At 38.4% G+C, this 23,565-nt stretch overlaps 1 protein-coding gene across 3 annotated transcripts in view; it reads left to right on the forward strand.

The window, feature by feature from the left end:
• Positions 1 to 23,565, forward strand: part of SPATS2L (spermatogenesis associated serine rich 2 like) — a 241,613-nt gene that overhangs the window by 165,766 nt on the left and 52,282 nt on the right. For all 3 annotated transcript variants that reach the window (XM_036744739.1, XM_036744738.1, XM_036744740.1), the window contains exons 3-5: positions 3,228 to 3,336; positions 8,189 to 8,238; positions 13,305 to 13,545. In XM_036744739.1, coding sequence (XP_036600634.1) covers positions 3,228 to 3,336; positions 8,189 to 8,238; positions 13,305 to 13,545 — 400 coding nt within the window. The remainder of the gene's footprint in view (positions 1 to 3,227; positions 3,337 to 8,188; positions 8,239 to 13,304; positions 13,546 to 23,565) is intronic.

Genomic DNA, 23,565 nt, shown 5'->3' on the forward strand with positions numbered 1-23,565 from the left:
AGATGTACAATTGTGAGAAAACTCCTTCCCTCATTCTTTGGATCTGACTGAATTTCTGGTCAGCATAACCTAGGTCCTTAGTTAAGAGACACTATGTAGCAGGTAGGGAAGGTCCAGCTTCCCAGCCATGCTGGGCTAGGTTCAAACAATGCAATAAGGTTTTCTTTCAATTTCCACAATTAAGTAAAATTTTCTCACAGGACAGAAGTTGGACTAGACCCATAACTGAATAGAAAGGAAACTGAGCTAGCTCCAGAACTGAGTCACAAGATAGAGTCAGTGTGGTTCACCCAGTTACCACAATTAAGTACTAGCTGTCCTGATCCCCTCAATTCTCTCCCTCCCCATCACCATCCCCTTACCACCACCACCATTGATTGAATGAGTAGGAAAAAAGTGGTGAGTGAAAGCAGCAGCAATCGAATTGCTCAGTGGGAGCTGGGACAACCAGATAAGTGCTCTTTGTCTCTCCTTGTCACTGTGCTGCTTGTTTGGGGATCTTGGGACTTCCAACTTTGCGCTGCCCTAAGGAAGAGAAAATGGCCTAGGAGGAGATATTAAGGAAGCTGACCTTCTGGCACAGATTGCTCACCATGTTAAGTAGTAATCTCTGCACCCAAGACCTCAAGCACTTTGGCAGCCAGCCTCCACACTTCTCCTGGGAACACCAGCATGGACACAAAGAGAAGACCCTCCGGTAACACCAGATCCCTACACCACCATTGCTTTCAGTTGGATCGTGTCCTTTTTCCTTTTTATCTTTTTGCTCCTCTTCACCACGGTATCATGTGGTTAGCTTTTGAATACATGTCAACTTGCTTTTGTATGCCAGTGGCAAACATCCCCAGAATGGGAGGCAGGCTGCTGCCTCTTTAGGGATATCGGCAACAGCTGCTTCTCTCCTGCCCCCTCCTCTTCCTTATTTTGATAACAGATTGATTCCACAGTGGATGAGGCTTACATTGATTTCATGTGACTGGTTTATATTTCTCCTGCCACTCACACCATATGAGAACATCGCTTGACAGTTATAAAAGTATGTCTTTGGTAAGACCCAGATAGTGAATATTTATAAAGCTCAAAATTTTAAAAATTCCTGCATTTGTAATTTACAATTTAATTCAGCAAATGTATATTAAACGTTGACCATACATCCTGAATCTGTATGTGTGCCCTAATATTTCTACTGAATTCCAATTGTACATTTCTGACTTCCAGCTGGATATCTCTACTTAAATATCCCACTGACACCTCAAACTCAAGATATCCAAAATGGATATTCATCATATTTTGCCCCAAAACACATCTCTGATGCTAAAATCTCTCACTTCTACCCCCACCCCCACTTCTACCTACCATGTACTGTTACCACCTTGAATCAGTAATCAGAGTGGAACTTTTTTTTTACTATTTTCTCTTTTGGAGCACTTAGGTAATCACTTGCCTTTGATGAGTCTGTCCTTTGTTTCATGGATTAAATTGGGAGTCTTTGATGACCTGCTTACCTCAAGGGAAAGCCTAGTTTACATGGGTTTGAGTATCATGGTTGTGACACCCTTTGACCCTGAACAGGGTATATAAACTCAGAGGTTAGCATTTTGTCTGGGGCTCTCACTCACTGGAAGAGTGTTGGTGTGGACACTCTGGGTAGCTGCTAGAGCCCCCTGGCCTTGAAGAAACCCAGATGTTGTTGCTTCTCTCTCTGGCAACTGTTGCGGTATTGCTTGGACAGACAGCTAGAAGCCTGTCTGCTGAGTCGTGTTTCTTTGCTCTGTTTATATAATGTATGTTTGTAATTTCTATTTGTACTCTCTCTGAAATCCAGGGTGCTGGCTCTTTCTCCTGAACTAAGTGAATGATACATGTATGTTTGATTAAAGTGAGATTGTTAACCCCTTAAAGTTGCTTTCCTTAGAAAAGCAGATCAAAGAACCTGTGCTGGCAGCAGCTCTTGTTGTTGGTCCTGTTAGGTCTTACACCCCTACAGCAGCTGCTGGCCACATCGTTGTTACACACCTTTCCTCTGGCTCTCCTTGCCTATTGTAATAGCCTCCTGAGTTAATTTCATCCAATTTCTCCGCTCTCCAATTCTTATAATTCTTCCTAAAATTGAAATAATCCTCCTAATTCACAAGTTTAATCAAGTTCAAAAGCCTTTGGTTTCCTCTTGTCCATCAGATAAAATTTGAACTGTGTAGACCAGCATTTCAAAACCGCTCCAGTCTGGTTCCAGCTTCTCTGTTTCAATCTTATTTCACTCTGTTTCCCTTCATACATTCTACATTCAAGCTTGCCTGGAAACCAAACTCCCTGTAGGGAGCTCTGCTCGGCCCTGTTCTGTTTAATGTTTTTATCAATAACTGTATAAAGCTATAAATGGCCTGTTTTTCAAATTTTCAAATGACACAAAGATGGAAGAAATATACAACACAGTGGATGATGCTCAGAATTCAAAAAGATCTTGAATATGTTGAATATTCAATGTTCCATTCCCCTCATAGCCTCTCTGAACTTGGCTGGCTGGATGTCATGTGGCAGATGCCTACTCAAAGTCTTTCTAAGTTGGTAGGACCTGTCAGGCATTGCATGACAATTACACAGCCTTTGAGAATTATAATTTGGCATCAGAATTTGCCTTCAATGAAAGTTACTGATGATAAAGAGAATAAATTTCCATTTCCTCTGGATGCTTTGGGTGTACTTAATGGCTTGTATTGCTAGTGTTACCTCAAGTTCATATTATATGTTTATTTGTTTATTGTACAAATCTACCAAAATCTGTGTTTCTTTTCACAAAGACATCTATCTAGGCCTCAATTTCCTCATATATAGACTAAGAGTAATAGACTAAATCATTCCTAAAGTCTCTTCTAGCTTTAAGTCCTATGATCTTATGATCTGATCCTATGGTATGAGCTGAGTGGAGAAGAGGAAGCAAGTAGTCCAAATCAGTCAGTAAGCCAGTGATCATGTGTGAAATGCATTGACTAGTTGATATTTCAAGGCCTCCTCAAGGCCTCTTCACATTTCTTTTATATATATATATATATCTATATATAGATATAGATATAGATATAGATATATATATATATACATATATATACATGTATACATGTATATATGTATATGTGTATATGTGTATATATATGTACACACACACACACATAATTATTCTTTATTGAGATTGAGGAAAATTATAATTGTTTTCTTCTATTTTTTTTCTCCAGATTTATGCTGTCCGATCAGTTGTCCCCAACAAAAGCAATAATGAAATAGTGCTGGTGCTACAACAGTTTGATAATAATGTGGATAGAGCAGTTCAAGCCTTCATGGATGGTAAGCCTGAATTTTTCATTGATCCAGAGAGATCAAAACCAGCCATTATCTTGTAAGTTCCTTAAGAAAGACAATGCCTTATCTTCCCTGAGAACCCATCACTGGGCCTCACAGATAGTGAATGCTTGCCTAATAAATGCTTGTTGTATGAAGGAAACTTGAATATTCAACGTTTTTCACCCTCTTAATTTTTCTTCCAGCAAATTCTATCCAGAACAAGTACTGCCTAAAATTTTTATAAGTTCCTTTAGGTCCATGGCTCACTTAAAAAGAAAAAAAAGTAAGAGAAGTGCTAAAAATCCCTCTTGTCTTCTGGGAAAACCTTTAGATGTTTTCTGTGAAAGGTTAACAGTTATAATCCTACTAATCACAGGCAATTCACCTGTCATGGAAATCAGACTTGACTGGCATTTTGACAATCAAGTCCATTCTCTACTAATGGTGATGGTGTCTTGTTGAGAATGACATTGATTTAATGGTTTCCTTTTTCGCGGGAGGGACGTATGCTTCATCCTGGACTACAAAAGTCATTCACCACGTTTGGAATTTAAAGCAAATGCAACCGCCATAGCTGTATTTGTCCTTATGACTAGAGTCCTTGGACTTAGGGCTTAAGGGGCTCCATGAGCTTGTCTCTGATTTCTCCTATTCATGAAGTATGACCCTGTTATCCCCACTCAAGCAAAACTTCTCTTATTTGTATCTACCTCTGCTCGCTACTGATCTCTCTAGGCCTTTTCCCACCCCCCAACAGTAACAAATCAAAAATAACAAGTTTTAACTTTGCTGCTATGAATAGGAAATCCTTAGAAAGGGGGTAGCTTTTAAAATGTCAGTAGGCATAGCTATCTAAATTTTTTTCATTGACAAAAGCTTACATTTATATTGTCACTTCACAGATGAGGAAACTCAGGCCCATAAAAGGTTAAGTGACTTGCCCATCGTCATCTAGCTGTCTGAGGCGAGATTTGAAACTGGGTCTTTGAGACTCCAAGTCCGTATGTCTATGCTGCCTTGCAGCCTCACGAACTGCTCCTAGGAACAAAGGATGCAGAAGATACATGTGCCTGTTCTGTTTCCTACCACTGTAGACCCCAGTTGTCCAGTCCTGCACCTGACATGGGATGACAGCACAAGGCCAGGACTGGTCTCACACACAAGGTCCAACTGTCCTGGGGCAACTGAGAGTGTAGTGTTTTATGCTTATATTTAGACAACAAAAAGTTGACCTGCTTCCAGGAGGGAGCAGTTGGAAGCAGAAGTGGGAAAACCCCTGAGTTCACATAGATGTAACCAATTACATGCAAGTCAGGTGGCAGGCCTACTGGGATTGGCACAGTACCTATTTTTAGTGCTATTTGGTGCCACTGTATGAATCTTACCAGTCAAATGACTGCTGTTACTGACTTGGGTCCCTTTCTATACCTCAGTGTGAAGTAGGGGAAAGGTCAAACCTGACCCTACAGCCCCTTCATCTCTTGCTCTGTCAACTTTTATCCCACTTTATATCCCTCCACTCTTTACAAGGGAAATTGATGCTTCAAATAGGGTCTGTTAAACCAGTTTCCCTACCTTGGATTGATGGGGTTCCTCACCAATAGGGCTCCCACAGCTGCCTACAGGAAATGTTTTGAATACAAAGTGGTCCTTCTGAAAAGCATAGTAATTGATAGACTGTCACCAAATCAATTTGTATTTAAATAGTCTCCCATGAAAATTTGTCTCCCATGAAAATTTCACCTTGCCAATGTTGTTGCCTCATTAATAAAGCCCTCTGATTGCTAAGAAACCACTATTCACTGGTGGGTGGACCAATAGAAATCCTCTTAAAAATCACAAAGAACCAAGATCATTTGTTAGAAGTCCTTTAAGAGGCAGTAGATTTGTAGAAGTTTAATAGACCTCAGGCATCTTGAAATTCATGTACACAAGTTATTTATGGGTGGTCTAAATAGCTTTAAACATTCCAAGTAGGGTTGAAATTGAATTATAATAGTTTTGGAACATTCTACTTGGCACATAGTAAGCGCTTAACAAATGTTATTTCATGCATTTTTCATTCATTCATGTTATTAGTTCTTTTTCTTTTTTGGAATTCTTCTCTGAAAATTCATTGTCCAGATTATGGTTATTTGACTACAAAATCATAGAAGAACCAAGTCGGAAGGGACCTCATAGACCACCTAGTCTAATTGGTGCCTGAACAAGAATGCCCACAATAATGACCCCAACAAATGGTCATCTGGGCTCCACTTGAAGATTTTCAGTGATAGGGAATTCATTTACCACTTTCAGAAGGCACCTTCCACTTTAAACCAGCTCCAATTACTAGTAATACTTTCCATTTACCCTAATCTGGAGCCAAGCAGGACACATTTAATCCTTCCCCATGACAAACTACAGATGTTTGAGGACTGCGATCATGCCACTCTCAGCATTCCCTTCTTCAGTTTAAACTTCCACAGGCCCTTCATGTGATTCTCATAAAATTATCCAAATCTGAATGTTTGGGAGAAAATTTGATGTTGCACAACTAAGCAGGAAACGGGCACCTCTTCTTGCAGATGAAAAATACAAAGTTAGGGGAAATTGGCTTAAATTATTTCAAGAGAACTACAAATTAGCTCCAAGTAAGAACTTCCTGGAGGATTGTAAAACATTTGGAGGAGTTTACTGAAAGACAGTTATAATTTCTTCCTCAGAGGTCACATGATTAACCAAGATTAACCAGGACAACCTCAATAATTTTGGGAAGTTTTAAGAAACTTAAGTTTTTTAAGTTCATGTTAAGTCGGAGTTGCTGAATGTTTTTTAGCTAAGATTTCATTATGTCAAGGGCTTACAGTAACTTGATTGAGGCTAGCATGTTGACTAATGGAGGCCTCTCCTTAATGAATAGAATGATTGCATAAGTAGTATGTCCTATCACTAGTCAAAGCAGTATTGGCAATGATATTATAATGCAAAGAGAGTGATATCTGAGCGATTAGGATTCTCCTCATTTCCCTCAAACACAACAGAGACTGGTCTGAACTTTTTCTTGGTTTAGAAATTTCCTTCTTCATAGGAATTCTAGAATTTTAGAAGTAGAAGCAATGGTTAAAAAAAAATCATTGAGTCTGACTCCATCACTCTACAGAAGAGGAAACTGAGTCCAGAAATTTTAAAGGACTCATCCAAGGTTACAGTTAGTTGTTGGCGGAACTCAAGTTTAGTGCTTTTTCTGCCAGACTACTACGTACCACATTTTTTCTGTAAAAAGATTATATTGGTCATCTGGGTGCTATACCCTAAGTTCAAATCTAGCCTGCAGATACTTGCTCTCAGTGTGATGCTGGGCAAATCATTTATCCTCTTTTGGACTCAGTTTTCTTTACCATAAAATGGGTATAATAATAGCTCCTACCTATTGTGAGAATAAAATGACATCGTATTTTGTAAAGCTCTTTGCAAACCCTAAAGTGCTATATAAATGCTGGGTTGTTTTTTATTCTTACTACTAATAATATTGTTAATATTGTTGTTGTTATTAAAAGCAGGTAGAATGACAAAATTTTCAAGCAGTCTAGAAAACGTTGGGAGTACGAACTTACGCAAAGGGCAGCTAGGTGGCACAGTGGAGAGAGGGCCACACCTGGAGTCAGGAAGACTCATCTTCCTCCAGTTCCAATCTGCTTTTAGATGCTTACCAGCTGGGTGGCCCCAGGCAAGACACTTATCCCTGTTTGCCTCAGTTTCCTGCTCTGTAAAATGAGCTGGAGAAGGAAATGTCAAGTCGTTCCAATATCTTTGTGAGAAAACCCTAAATGGGGTCACAAAGGTTTGGACACGAACAACTGAACCACATGAACAATTTACACAAAACAATTTTCTATTAGCAATTACTAACCACTAATTCAGTCCGTGGCTACTTGCCCTGATGAGAAAAGTCCTTAGCAACCACGTATCAACATTTTCATTTCTAGCCAGTCAGGAACACTGACAATTTCATTCTCCTGAAAATTGTGACCCTATGGGATGCCAATCTTTAAGTTCATCATTCAGAACAAACTAACTTTATCAGACTAGTTCAGGTGATTTATGTACTTGAACGTATTTTAATGTATTTTCAAAATATTCTGTAATCTAGGCTTTTCATTTATTCAAGTTAGTCTTTCCCCAGTTAGTATGAATTACAGGAAATTTATTGCATATTGTATGTTTGTATGTAAATGGACTGTGATAGCATCTGAAACTAAAGCTTTGGTTATAATGAACTTCCAGTGCTTTAAAGTGACAGTGTTACAAACAATTATATCACTGTATTATAAAATCAAGATTATGTCATCTGTTCTATCCACCTTATAAGCCACAAGTCTCAAACAGAAATATGAAAAAGAGCTGAGTATGATTAAATTGCATGATATGGCCTCTGTAGTTATCAAAATTTGGAATGATCTGGCTTGTTTTGTTTGGTTTTGGTTTTTCACTGAGAAGGTTATAGATATACTTCTCCATTCATCAAGGGTGACAAGTTTATTAATATTACCTCTGAGAGTGTGTTTATCAAGAAATATGTCATTGTCTCTGACATAATATAATGAAGAAATATAGATAATATAGTGATGGAAAAGTAGTAAGAATTAATATTTTGGTAAGGCAAAAATCCTATGATAAGTGACATGAAGGTGGAATTCTGGGAACTACAAGAAAATATGTTGGATTTGTTTAAAAAAATAGAAGATTTCAGTTATTAAGGCAGATTTAACAAATAAACCAGTCAAAAAATTTTCCTAAGATAGAATGGTAAAGATATTTTGGGGATTGCTGTTTTATTCTCCCAGTATGTTGACTGATCTTTTTCTTTGTCTAGGCAGTGCAGTTCAGGTACTGAAAGAGTGGAATATGACCGGGAAGAAGAAGGTAAAGTACTCGGTGTTGATCTCCAAACAGTTGCATCCCCAGCCAGACTCCTTTGGTTTTCTGCTGTAGCATCTTGTTTTGTGCTTTTATTCATGGCCATATCACAAAGCTTACAAAAAAAGCAAGCATTTCACACTATTAGCCTCTTCTTCTATTCTGTGTACTGGCAATCCTATGTTCAGGGAGACATCCTCTATCCTTAAGTATACTTATGTCTTTTTACTCAAAAAAAATGTAAAAAGAAGTTGTTCCAGAAATTAGAAGGATTCTGGGCCAAATATATCAGAAATTATCCTGGAGCATGGAGGCCAAGAAGTATCAGATAGCAACTCAAGTAGACCAGAAATCTCTAAAGAAACTTTCACATGCTTCCTCAAATAAAAGAAATCTGCATTAGGTCTGGGCTGCCTTATGAGACCTTTCTGGTAATATATGTGTGTGTGTGTGGGGGGGGGGGTGCAACATGTGTAAGTGTATGTATTTATATGTATATTATGTATGTATACATATACACATGCTTGCATATATTATATAATGTATATGGTATGTGTATATGTGTAGGAATGTTGTATATGAATACGTTGTGCATATATGTACGTGTGTCTGTGGGTACATATGCATACACATGTGTGTTATATATGTATTGTGTGGTACTATGTGTGTGCACATGATCTATGCATGTCTGTGTGTGTACATGTTTATGCATTATATATGTACTGTGTCCATATGTGTGTATATATGATGTATGTATAGAACTTTAATATATATATACACATATGCACATGGTTACATATGCCTGTGTGCATGCATGTTTGTATGTGAGTATATGGTGTATGTATACACACAAGCACATACATGTGGATATATCCACATGTGTGCATATATGTGCACGTGTGCATTCGGTGTGCATATGCACTGTGTACATTATGTATGTGTATATATACATAATCTATATGTTTGCATGCATATATTATGTAATATGTGCGCATAGGTACATATATGTGCGTTATGTGCACAGGCATGTTTAAGTTCATATACTAGTGTGTGTATTTTAGTGTATATATGTACACATGTGTTGTGTGTATCATGCATGTACTGTATGTAATTGTGTGTATGGATATGCTTATATATGCATGCATGTATATATGTGTGTGTGTGTGCATATACATGTATATACATATTTTATGCAGTAACAATACCTTAATAGCTTGGGGATGTCCTGGATGATCCCTTTTAGCTCTAAATCTATGATCCCATGGTACTCTGAACTCTCTGAGCACAAAGGAAAGGATGTGTCCTCTAACATACTCTCATTATGACTTTCTAAAGAGGAGGTGAAACTAGGTCTCCTACTTAGATTTTGAATTTGCTGGCATTCACTTCTCCTGCTTGTACCTTGTTTCTCTAATAAGCCCACACATGCATACTCCGAGGACCCTTACCTGTCGAGTATACTCTATTATAAAGACACAATTACCCTTTAATCTTTGACCTGTCTCAAGGCTATAAGCCTATGTGCAAAGAGCTTATTTCCCATTTTCTCCACAACCAGGGAAATGTGTATTATCATAGAATTCATAGGATCAAAGCTTTAGAGGCAAAAGAGGACTTAGAGGCCATCTGGTCCAATCTTCTCATTTTACAGATAAATAAAGTGAAGCCTGGAGAGGTTAAATGATTTCCCCAAGAAATGCATCAGAGACTTTATCAAGTTCATTGCTAAAATCCAAATAAACTCTATGTTCAGCACTATAATCATCTACCAGTGTTGAAATGACAGGATCACAGACTGGGACTTGAAAAGGACTTCAGAGGCTATTGATTGCAAACCTTAAAGTGCTATGTAAATGCTAGCTATTATCATTATTAAAGAAACTAATGTTCAGGGAAATCATCGACTGCGTTAAATTTTTGAAAGACAGGTACAGAAGATGAAAGCAAGGACAGGTAACAAAGTGTAAATACAAAAGCCTTGCATGGTCCTTTAAGAATAGTGTCAGGAGTGCTAATGTTCAGAATAAGCTGAGACTGGCAAGGAAAATTTAGGACAGCAGAAAGGGGTTTTGTGCCTCTATATTGGTGGGGAGAAGAGATGAAAGGCTTGGGTTAGTCTGGTATGACCTGTTCTTGTTGAAGTCATGATGGTTCTTTAGGATCATTGTTTCTTTTTATACATACATACATATTCGATGACCATCCCTTTAATAATACTTTCTGGAATTTTTCCAGGAATCCAATACAGGCTACCTGGACTATAATTTGAACAACATTTGCCCCTTCCCTGGTCCCACGATACTTCTCCCATTCTCCACAGCCTTTCAAATATCACTGACAGTGACTCAGCAATCATAGTTGCCAATGCTTTCATTACTGTAGGATGTAGTTCATCTGGGCCTGGAGACTTGAACTTATTAAAGGCAACTAGGTGCTCTCTTACTGTCTCCTTACTTATCTTGGATATCAACTTTTTATTAGCTATTTTTGTGCAGTTCTTTCCAGGTCAAAGATCATTCTCCTTGAGAGAGAAAATGAAATTAGAATCAAGCAGCAAACTTTTTCTTAAATATTGGTTTTTATCCTCTCATCCACCCTAAGCAGTGAGCTGATACAGCCTTTGATCTTTCTCTTTTCCCCACAAAAACCCTTTCTGTTGTCCTAAATTTTCCTTGCCGGCCTCAGCTCATTCTGAACATTAGCACTCCTGACACTATTCTTAAAGGACCATGCAAGGCTTTTGTATTTACACTTTGTTACCTGTCTTCGCCCACATCTTCTGTACGTGTCTTCTAAAAATTTAACTCGATCAATGATTTCCTTGAACATTAGTCTCTTTAATAATAATAATAATAATAGCTATCACTTATATAGCGCTTTAAGGTTTACAAAATGCTGTATGGAGGTGATCTCATTTGATCCTCACAACAACCCCGGGAGATAAATGCTATTATAATCTTCATTTTCCATTTGAGGAAACTGAGGTTGTTAGAAGGTAAGTGAATTTTCCACAATTACAAAACTACTAAATATCTATGGTAGGACTTGAAGTCGGGTCCTTCCTGACTCCAGGCCCACCACTCTTACCCACTACTCTACCTTTAAACAATCTCTTTAAACTCTCCCTCTTCCTCCTTATAAGAATTGTTTCTTCACTCTCTTTTTCTAAGATTGACTGCCCCTATATCATTTTAGTCCATGATTGTCTTATTCATCCTTTATCTGAAACCTCTCTTGAAATCTAGGATATGTTTCATATTGGGGTATGCTGGGAAATAACTGGGTGAAAAAATAAAACGTAGCCATCAGACTTTTTCATAAAAGAGTATCAGACTCAGATTAGTCTATGCCTGGTTTCCTTTTTTCTTCTTTATCATAAATTTGTCATGGTTCCTATAATTTCTGCTCTCTGTGTTGGTAAGAATAAGATCAAGAATCAAACCGCCTCCCTTCATTGGTTCCTTTAGATTTTAAAAGATGAAATTATAATTCAGACAAGGTGAGCCGATACTAATTTTTCACTTTTGCCTGAGTACTTCAGCAGATGTCCGGATAATCGAAGTTCTCCGCCTCTCCTCTATCAGGGCTTCATATCATGCTTGTTATCTGTTTTCCAACATTTCTGTCTCCAGTTGGTCTTTCTCTACACTTATTTGGTAATTTCTCTAGTTCCCCTAAAGTCAGTTATTATTTCTATATAAGTGACTCTCAAATCTATATCTCCTGACCTCCACTGAACTCCTACCCCATATTTCCAACTACCTAGCAAATGATCCATCTAACATCCCACCTGCCATCACCTCTAATTGAACATGTTCAAAAGCTGAATTCATCTTCTTCCTTTCTAATTCTATCTCTTCTCCTTCAAAGTTCTTCATTTCTATTGAGGACAGCAAAGTCCTTCCAGTGTTCTAGGTTCACAAACTTGGAATTTACTTGATTCTTTCATTCCCCTCACCCCCATAATTGATCAGTTGCTCGTTTTTGTCAATTCCACTTCCGCAGCATTCCTGGCAGCCTTCCCCCACTCTCTCCACGCACATCACACGTCCTAGGTCAGGCCCCATAGATCATCCTTGGCCCATACAAGTATAATTGCTTTCAGCCTCTCCCATCTCCAGTCCACTCTTTGAACTACTGAGATGGTCCTCTTAATGCACAAGTACTACTTTGTCATTGACCAGATCAATAGCTGTCAATGGTTCCTCATTATCTATAGGATAAAATTCGAACTCAGAAATGCATTGAAAGCCTCCTGTAATCTGTTTCCAGTGTAACTTTTCCAGCCCTGTTTTACTCTACAATGAACCATTCCCCCATGCCTAGAATATACTCTCTCCTCACCTCTGTCTTTTGTATACCTCTATTTTCTTCAAGGTACCACTCCTAGCTGTTCTGCCTAGCCTTCCTTGATCTCCTGTCTTTCCCTCCTCAAATGTTTTAGGGCACTTTGCTTGATCTTTCCTTTGCCCCCTGTTACTCCTAATCTTATATAACACTTTGCTATCATGCACAAAATACTGCTCCTCCACAACCACCCTGTCCCTAGTAGAATATAAGCTCCTTGAGGGCAGGAGCCATTGAATTTTTTTTCTTTTGATCCCCAGTGCCTGGCCTGGCACCCTGCATGCAGTAGGTACTTACTGCATGTTTTTTTTTAAATTGAATTGCATGTGTTGCATTTGGAAGTATGATATTTTGGTCATTCTGGGCATTTCAGGAGCATTGTTTATATTAAACTGAATTATATGCTACAAATCTCTCCACTGATTTCTCAGATATTTGCAGATGCATTACCTGCCATTAGACTTTTGGTATGAAGTGGGGACTTTTTGGCCTAATATTTTTTGGTAGTAAAATTGTATGCAGCTTATTACTCAAAAATTTTGGTAGGTAGTGAATTAGCTGTGGCAGGTAATTGTTAAATAATGCGGCTTTACCTCCCCAAGGTTCTGTTAGAACAGCTGGAAAATGAATGTGAAAACACATTTCATTCATATATCTAATCATTCTCTTTTATTTCAAGGGCTCACATGGCATAATTTTTCTTTCCTTGTTATTGCTTGTCCCAGAACAATAAAAGAAAACGAAGCAAGTCTAAGCAGCACCAAGGCAATAAAGATGCTAAGGATAAGGTGGACAAGACAGAAACGGCCTCCCTAGTGCCATCAGGAACATATAACTGCCACGTGAATGTCTGTGACAAGGACAACTCCTCCACTGAGTCTGCCCAGGAAAAAACAGAAAGGCTCCCTCAGGAGAAGAAGTCCTTAGCCACTGAGGAGCCTCTTCAGGTACCAGCAGAAGTGACAGGTCAGTGTCCATACACTAGGTAAAGAATGGGCATTCCATTACTGGGACACAGAAGAAGCAAAAACAAGGAGGCTGTGTTTTTGTGTTGTTATTAGTACAACTATTACAAATGAAAAGATTTGCCATCTGTCTGATAGTGATTCAGCTGAAGACAGAATAGCTACAGTACTGGGGAAACCTTTCTCTTGACATACTGAGAGAAAGAATGAATACCCAACCTAAGGGGAGTTAGGAAAGTGCTAGTGGCCATTTATAAAGAAATAGAACACACCAGCTGTTGACTTTAACAGCAGCCAGTATCGCACTGTAGCAGTGCTGAAGTGACCAGGATGCCTTGGGGCGAGCTGCGGTCTGAACTCCTTGCTCAACAAAAGTTTTTAACTCAGAAAAAAAATCATGGAGGATTTTAGAGATGGATCTCTGAGTACATCATGGAAATTGATAAGGAAATAGGATTGTTGCTTTATAGAAATTATCTTTATGGTGAATTTTGCTAAAACGTACCAGTTCTGTAAAATGAAGTATACCTGTTTACAAGGAAATATTCCTTTGAATGTAATAGGACACATTAGATATTTTATGTCTCTAAAAAGTTTGTGTATAGTTTGTTATTTTTTTATTTTTTTTTACTTCTGGACATTGTTTTCTGGCAAAGCATAATCTTTATCATAGACATAATCACTCAGATTAACAAATTTCTAAATGTATAATTAATATAGTCATCATTTTCAACAAATAACTACTTCTGTTAACTTGCTGTGTGACTTTGGTAAGTCATCTGTAAAATAGGGGGGTTGGACTTAGATGACGGGATCACAGATTTATAACTCTAGATGCCATTGATACAGATGAGAAAACCGAGGCTGATGGTAGTCAGGTGACTCGTCCAACATCACTTGGAAAGGCTGGGATTCAATCCCAGGTTCTCTGACTCTGGTGCTCTTTCAAATACATCAGTGATCTCTTGGCAGAGTGGAAGAAATGCTGGACATATCCAGAGACCTGGGTTTGAATCCCCCCTTAGACACTTAGTAGCTCATTAGATTACTTCCTAACCACCAGCAAATCACTTAAACTCTAACCCACATCTGTACAATGGGGATAATGATACCTGAATTACTGGATACACAAAGCTCTTCCTGAGGAAAATTCTTTGCCAACTTTAAAATGATACGTAAATGTGAGTTATTACTATTATCAACATTTCATTCTCATTTTTGGAAGTAGTTTATAGAAATGACCCTGGAACAAGACTCCATTCCTTCTGAGGTGACTCAGTGGATAGAGCACAGGGCTGGGAGTCAGGAAGACTTGAATTCAAATCCATCCTCAGATATTTATTAGCCGTGTGACCCTGGGCATGTCACAATCTCTTTGTGCCTCAATTTCCTCAACTGTACAATGGAGATAAAAATAGCAACTACCTCCCAGAGTTGTTAGAAGGATCACAGTGTCTGGCATATAGTAGGTGCTTAATAAATGCTTGTTTCCTTTCTTCCGCTATTACTCTTTCATATTTAATATTATATGGAATTATAATGGGTGGACAAACTAACTGCTTTCTGGTGGTGAATAGAAGTCTTAGGAAACAAGCATACCTTCTCTAAGCTCAACAAAAGCTTCCTCTGTATGATACAGTAGCAGACAGAGCAACGGGGGTGCTACCACTACGTTTTGTAAGCTTTTTCTTCTGTGTAGCTGTATTCCACCCAGACTGTGGGTATTTGGCATGGCAGCATTTATTTAAAATGTTGTCTTCAGGTTTTTCTGCATAAATGTTATGTCTGTGCAAGTGTAGGCGACATATTATTTTGCCATTTATGTGTACAATTTGTTATTAATATCAACATTTTTATCATTTTCGTCCTTTTTGATGTTGAGATAGACATCATTGTTAAGGTCCCTTCCAGTTCAGAAATTCTATCATTTTGTTGTCATTCAAAAAATGAGGAATTCTGTCGAAAGTCATGAGTGACAGATGTTTTGAAGGCAGTCTGTCATGTAGAAAAGCATTGGATGGGCGATATAGGAAAGATGACAGAAAATAGAACTGCCCGGCTAAAAGATTAGATCCCATGGGTCATTAAATGGCCAATTAGAAGATTTCAAACTCGATGGAACGAGCTAAGGATATGCCCGTTTTGACAAAAAAGGAAATGCTGGGCCCTAGGATCATTGATTCCAGTGTTCAGAGGATCTATGTTGATATTGCAGTGACAAATTTGGATATAGACTATAGTAAAAAGAACACTGTTCCTTGGAGTAAGGAAATGCATTGTAGTCTCAGTTTTCTTATTCACACGTTTTTGAGGTGGTCATTTCTCCTTTCTGGATTTCAGTTTCTTCATTAAGTAAAATTAATAAATTGGACTAGATAATCATTAACGGCCCTTGGAATTCTGGCCTTCATCTGGTTTGATTGTACTATGTACAAGGTGTTACTACAGCAGATACGAAGCCATGTAAGACACCATAAGGATTTACCATAAGGATGTAATTGTAGACCCAACACACACACACACACACACACACACACACACACACACACACACACACACACACCCCACACACACCACACACCCCACACACACACACCACACACCACCCCCACCCCCCACCCCCCCCCACACACACACCCAAGCACCAAAAACAGACTACAAAGGTTTATAAAAATGAGAGATCACATCAAGCTGGGATGGTCAGGAAACCCTCAGGAAGAAGGTGGGATTATGGTTGGCTCTTGAAAAACAGGAAGGATTTTGAAGGTAGGGGAATAAGAGAGGTCATTTGAAATAACAAAAACAACAACAGCAAAGCAGAAATTCATAAGCTGTGTCTCGTGGTTAATGAATTCACATTAAATAGCTAAAACTTATCACTGTTGCCCCATAGAATTTCTGAAATTGGGCTCAAAACACTAATTTTCTTACATGAAAAAATTTGTAATTCAGAATCAAGAATTGTACAGATAACCTTTATCATAAAATTATTTCCTTATGAAATAAATCACTACTTGTCCATTGTCAATCTGGAATTTGTTTTTTTCCTTTAGTGTTTTATTATACTATAAGTTTCACACTGGTTTGATTTATTAAGCTTGAGAAGAAGGAAATTAAATAATTAAGGAGTGGCAGAATCCCAACTTGCCTTGATATCATTTTCATTTGAATCACTTTCGGAATCTAATTGCTGAAGTTATCATTTTGACATTAATCACAAACCAAAGGCCGATCAAGTAGAACACATTAGAGGAAATGCAGTCCAGGTGTACCTGACTGTTCTCTGTGGGAGTCCTTTTGGCACACTGAATAGAAGGCTGGTCTTTGAGTGGGGAGGACCTGGTTGAGTCCCGACTCCGAACCAACACTATTTGACCCTAGGCCAGTCATTTACCCCCTCAGTCTTCCAGGAAACACTCTAAAGCTGTAAGTTACAAAAGCATTACTGTATGATCAAGAAAACAAGTGAGCATTAATTAGCATCTTCTATATGCCAGGTATTTTGCCAGGTGCGAGGAATACAAAAGGGAAAAGTGCTCAAGCAGCTTACATTCCTGGAGGGAAAACAACATGCACACATGTAAATGAAACACGATATAAATCTCCACAAATGGCTGGTTAGAAAAGGGTATAGAAAACGTATGCAGAGCAAATGCAAGGTGATTTGGGGAGAGACCCTATTGCAGGGTGGGTGTCATGGAACCCTTTAGCAGCCTGGTGAAACCTGTGGACCCCTTCTCAGAAGAATGTTTTTAAATATATAAAATAAAGTATGTTGGATTCAAAGGAAACAAAGGATTTTCAGAGGAAATACAACTGTCAAAATATTCAAAAAACAAGTTTGTGATATAGTAAAATATCTAGTATTAACTAGAGTGAATTTGAATAATGAGCATAAAGGATATTTGAAAATATCTGCAACAATTCTGGTGTGATATGAAAAGTAACTGTGACTTCTGTTAGTGACAAAGTCACACATACTGCTAGTAAAATTGTAGTTTGTTGCCTACATTCACGATTAAAGGAAAAGATAAATTTTAGTCAGAGGTTAATGAAAATTAAGATATAATTTTGTTCAAATTCCAGTTCACTGATCCCCTTAAATCTAATCAGGGACTCCTTGGGCAGCTAATACAGTGCACTTTTTTGTTGTTGTCCAGTCATTCAGTCATGTCCAACCCTTCATGACCCTATGGACCATAGCATGGCAGGCCTTTCCATCCTCTACTGTCTCTCAAAGTCTGTCCAAGTTCATGTTCATTGTTTCCATGATACCATCTATCCATCTCATCCTCCGCCATCTCCTTTTCCTTTTGTCTTCAATCTTTCCCCAGTCTCAGGGTCTTTTCCAGTGAGTTCCATCTTTTCATTATATGGTCAAAGTATTTAAGCTTCAGCTTTGACCTTCCAGTGAATGGCCTGAATAAATGCTAATTGACTGACTCACTGTGGATCCAGTATAAAAACCCCTGTGCTAGATCATTGGAAGATGTTTCCACATTGTGAGTTCCCTTCCACTGATGAAGTCAGTCAAATGATTCCTCCAAAAAATGTTATGTGTACCAGAAATTCAAATATCTTCCAGAAATATACTAGGGGCATTCTCAATTTAAAGAAACCCTTCTATAATCCTGCAAACATTGATTAATCGCCCTCTTACTATAGGCAGATCACTCTATAAATCAGCATTCCTGTGGTTTATCTGTTTGGGTAGGTAATATATTCTTGGACTCATTTTTTCTTTCAGCAGGATCTTTCAGTCTTACTACCTCTTTTTGCCATTGGTTCATTCAGAATATCTAGCATTTATTGAGGCCTTCACAACAAGGTATGAACATGTAATGAGAGAAGCTACATGGGTTTCTGTAGAGCAGGAAAAACACCTATTTTATTTACTTTATCATTAATGCTATACTTATTATAACTCAAAATAAAAAGATTTGTTCCTAGCTAATGAAAGGTGAAAAGGTGTTATCCTCTCCCCACCCCCTAAGAAAAGGAAACTAATAAAATTTTTAATAGGTTTCATGATGAAAATGAATCAGCAGGAATCCTGGAAAAACAATGAACAAGAAAGTTTTCCACTCCGGCTAAGTCATTGCAGTTAAAGAGTCATTGACTGGCGGAGTTGAGAGAGATCCACAGTCTAGTCCAGGGGTGGGGAACCTGTGGCCTCAAGGCCACATGTGGCCCTCTAGGTCCTCAAGTGCAGCCCTTTGACTGAATCCAAACTTCACAGCACAAATCCCCTTAATAAAAAGATTTGTTCTATAAAACTTGGACTCAGTCAAAAGGCCACACTCAAGGACCTAGAAGGCCACATGTGTCCTTGAGGTCGCCGACTCCCCACCCCTGTGTGATGCTCTCTCATTGTAAGAGTTAGGAAACCAAGGTCCAAAGCTATTAAGTGACTTGTCTAAAGTTACATAGCTAATAAGTGGCAGAACCAGGATTAGACCTGAGGTCACCTGAATCCTGCTTCAATGCTCTCTTTGTAGAGTTTCATTCAGTTTTGTTTTGTTTTTTAGATGATTGCTAAAAACCAGTTACAGGAAAAAACAGGGACACCCTAGTTCCTAACAACATGAAGAACAAATTAATGACTAATAATAACTAGCAATCACTATTAATAACTAAAGAAATAAAACATAATAGCCTTGTGAAGTTCCAGACAGATGGGGGGATTTTCAACATGACTAAAAGGCAATCTTCAGTCTGTTCACGGATGTTCATTTATCAAACTTGCTAGTAATGAAACAGGCTCAAGGAAACTTGCTCTGGGTAGCCCATTTGGGCAACAGACTGTGAATCATGTGTTTTATCTTTTTATAACACTTTGACATTCAGAATCTCCCTTTTTTTCTAAAGCCTTAACCAGTTAAGCTAGCTTCAAGAGATGTGCAGGTGGTTCAGGGGTGTTAGTGTGACTTGCGAAATGAAAAATACCTACAAAAAAGCAGAGATCAGAATTAAAGAGTCTGGTTTGGTTTGGGTTTTTTTTTTAATCCTCCATCATTTCAGGTCAAAAATTCCTATGTGGTCATTCAGCGGTACGATGACAACACATCCCTCCACAAAGCTGCCAAATTGCCATTCCTGAAATACAAGTTTATGGCACTCACTCAAAAAATCTTCAGTGGCTTCCTATTAGCTCTCAGATAAAATAGAAAATCCTCAGCTGAGCATTTAAATCCCTCTATAATCTGGTTCCCACCTACCTCTCCAGTCTCATTTCATTTTAATCCCCTTTCAGTCACTGTCTGTTGTCAAATTGGCCTAGCAGCATTTCCCTGAACCCAGCATTCCATCTGCCTCCTTCCAAGGTCCCCATGTCTGAAATGTACTCAGACTCCATGGCTCCCCACAAAGCACAGCTCAGAGCCACTTCCTATTTGTGCTCTCTTTGTCTTGAAATTACTTTGTATACTCTGTGTGTGTGTATGTATGTGTGTATATGTGTATAAATATATACACACACAAATATATGTGTGTGTGTGTGTTGTTATTCAGTCATTTCAGACCCACTGGGACCCTATGCAAAGATACTGGAGCGGTTTGTCATTTCCTTCTCAAGCTCATTTTACAGATTAGGAAATTGAGACAAACAGCATTAAGTGACTTGCCCAGGGTCACACAGCTAGTAAGTGTCTGAGGCCAGATTTGAACTCAAGGAGATGAGTCTTCCTGACTTCAGATCTGGTACTCTATTCACTGCACTGCCTACCTAATATATGTGTGTATGTACTGTGTATGTGTATGTATATGTGTAGATATATGTGTGTGTATCTCCTTGCCACCTCTGCCACAGAATATGTGAGGATAGAGACTTTCATTTTTGTTTTCATATTCCCAGCACTTAGCACAGTGCCATGTACATGGTAGGTCTCCAGGTGGCAAAGTGGATAAAGTGCTAGAGTCCAGGGGCGGGGAACCTGTGGCCTCAAGGCCATATGTGGCCCTCTAGGTCCTTGAGTGAAGCTCTTTGACTTAATCTAAATTCCACAGCACAAATCCCCTTAAGGATTCGATCTGTAAAACTTGGACTCAGTCAAAAGGCTGCACCCGAGGACCTAGAAGGCCACATGTGGCCTCGAGGCCGCAGGCTCCCCATGCCTGTCAGCTAGGCCTACAGTCAAGAAGATCTTAGTTTAAATTCTACCTCAGACAATACTAGATCCGTGACCCTTTGTAAATTATTTAACCTCTGTCTGCCTCAGTTTCCAAAACTATAAAATGAAGACAATAATAGCCCCTACTTCGCAGGGTTGTTGTGAGAATAATATGAGAAAATATTTGTAAAGTGCTTTGCAAATCTTAAGGCACTATATAAATACTATTATTATTAGATACTTAATTTTTTCATATTGCGTTGAATTGAATATGTCAATAGAAAAATTTGAAGTTTGGAGGTTTGATTCAAATTTTATTTATACTTACTATGCAGAACTACTTAGTACATAAAAGTTAAGCTTCAGCATAAAAAAAATCTTTTACTCTGAGTTTGATATATATATGTATAATTATAATATATACACAGACGTGTATATATACACATATGTGCAGAATATATTAGCTCAAGTTAAAGCTTTTACACAAGCTAAGCAATAACATCAAAACATATATATGTATATACACACATATATGCATATATATATTAGAGAGGAAGAGAGAGAGAGAGAGAGAGAGATCAGATAAGGCCAATAGGAAAACACAAATTCTTCCCTTTGTCCCTCTTTTCCTGGATCGAAATCAGACTGACTAGTAAATCCCCTGTATTGTGGGACCCCAATATCAGCATCTCTGTGTTAGCCTGGAGACAAGGCTTCCTCTACAGCTTTATTTTTCTCCAAGCACCCGGAGAAGTCTGGGTTTGGTGTTTGATTTTTTTTTGGTGGGGGGGGAGGCTTTGTGTTATTTGACCCAATTAGTAACTACCTTAACATGCTTACTAACCTATGTATGATTCCATTTCATAATCTTTCCTTCAATTTTGATCTATCTCTAAAGGGGCATAAAGGTGGCTACTTTCCCTGTAAAGTGTACATTTCTTGTTTAAAGCAGTACACTGGCATAGTACTATATTTTCATTCTCCAATTGAAAGTGAATCAGATTTTACTATAATTCAAGAAGTATGTGGAGCCCTTTTTCTGTGTAAGGCGTTGTACTAGGCAGTGATGGGGATGTAGAAATGAATGACTCTGTCCCTGCCTTCAAGAAGCATGTGCTCCTGAAGAAGACATTGTCACTTTGGAGTGACTGTGGCTTTCTCTGTCCATGATTTTCTTAAAGGTAAAGGTAACTTAACCTTGATGGTCTAGCCTATTCGTATGACTATAGCTCTGTAGCTAGAAGGAACCTTAGAAATCATGTAGTCCAACCCTCTTATTTTAAAGGTGAGGAAACTGAGAACTAGAGATGTTAAAAGACGTGCCCAAAGGTATACAGAGAGTAAAGTGATTGATTCCAAATCTCTGCAGCATTCTTTCTCTACTTTCTGATCCAAGTAGTTTTTTTTTAATGGTTGAGTGTAGATTATAACTTGCAGGTTTTTTCATATCCTGTATATTCAATTTATATACTTTTTGTTGTTGTTCAGTCACTTTTCAGTCATGTCCGACTCTTGGTGACTCCCATTTAGGGTTTTCTTGCCAAAGATACTGGAGTGGTTTGCCATTTCCTTCTCCAGCTCATTTTACAGATGAGGAACTTGAGGCAAATAGGGTTAAGTGACTTGCCCAGGGTCACACAGCTAGTAAATGTCTGAGACCAGATTTGAACTCAAGAAGAAGAGTCAGACCCCATACCTGGCACTCAATTCACTGTACCACCTTGCTACCTTCATATATATTCTATTGGGACCCATAATGTATAGACCATATCTATAGAAAGAATCACTATGTTGATTCTTTTGGACCTGATGTATAACATTACTGTCTTATATTATTATACAGACATAATTATGTCTGCTTTTTCTAACAGGCTGTTGTAAACTGCCGTTTTGGAACCAAGTTTTCCTATACCTTAAACTAAATTATATGTGATATAATCATTTATAGTATTTAGGAGTGGCAGGGAGGGAAGAACTTATACTGAGTTATATAGATTTGGACTGGCCGAGCCTTCATTTGCTATACATTTTTTTTCTATATATGTTTAGTAATCCTGAGAGCAGTTGCTTGAGATTGGTAGCTTTTTATATTACCAGGTATCATAGAGTGGTCAAAATCTCATGCATTTTTATCTCCTTCTAAGTGAATAGTGAAAGTGTGCTTTGAGTAATATGAAAATTTGAGACTTCAGAAGCAGACACATTACAACCCAGTAATTTTGCTAGGCAGTACCATGCAAAATCCTGTTTTCTTTATCAGTGCATCATTTAGAAATGCATTTATTTATTTATTTAACACAGAGCAGCTTTATAATACTATGTTTTGCTCAGATGTGCTTTTCTGAAATTACATCTTCAAAAGTAGTCTCTGGCACCATCTTGAGTGAGCATATAAATAGCTGAAAATTAGTTTCGGGACTGCTATGTAGTTGGCTTAATCTCTTTAGGTTAGGTTTGAATAACTTGTTTGTAGACACAAAAACTTCCTTTAGTGAAGCTCAGCTACATGTAAATATACAAAGTGGGGGTGGGGGGGAGTGGGGAATTAGGAGCAGAAAAGGAAAAAGCCTTTGGAAATTTTCAAATGTTAAGGACTTGAAAAGATATATGTTTGATAATTTTTTAACACAAACCCATGGGACACATTCATAGTTCTCCCAAGAAAGACTGTTTTCATGAGATGTGTTTAAAAAAAAATCATCCTGGCGGAGCCAAGATGGCAGCGAGTAAGCAGGGACTAGAGTGAGCTCCGTATCGAGTCCCTCCAAAAACCTATAAAAAATGGCTCTGAACCAATTCTAGAACGGCAGAACCCACAGAACAGCAGAGGGAAGTAGGGCTCCAGCCCAGGACAGCCTGGATGGTCTCTGGGTGAGGTCTATTCCACACGGAGCTGGGAGCTGGGAACGGGG

The sequence above is a fragment of the Trichosurus vulpecula genome, chromosome 2, assembly GCF_011100635.1.
Source record: "Trichosurus vulpecula isolate mTriVul1 chromosome 2, mTriVul1.pri, whole genome shotgun sequence".
Lineage (NCBI taxonomy): Eukaryota > Metazoa > Chordata > Mammalia > Diprotodontia > Phalangeridae > Trichosurus > Trichosurus vulpecula.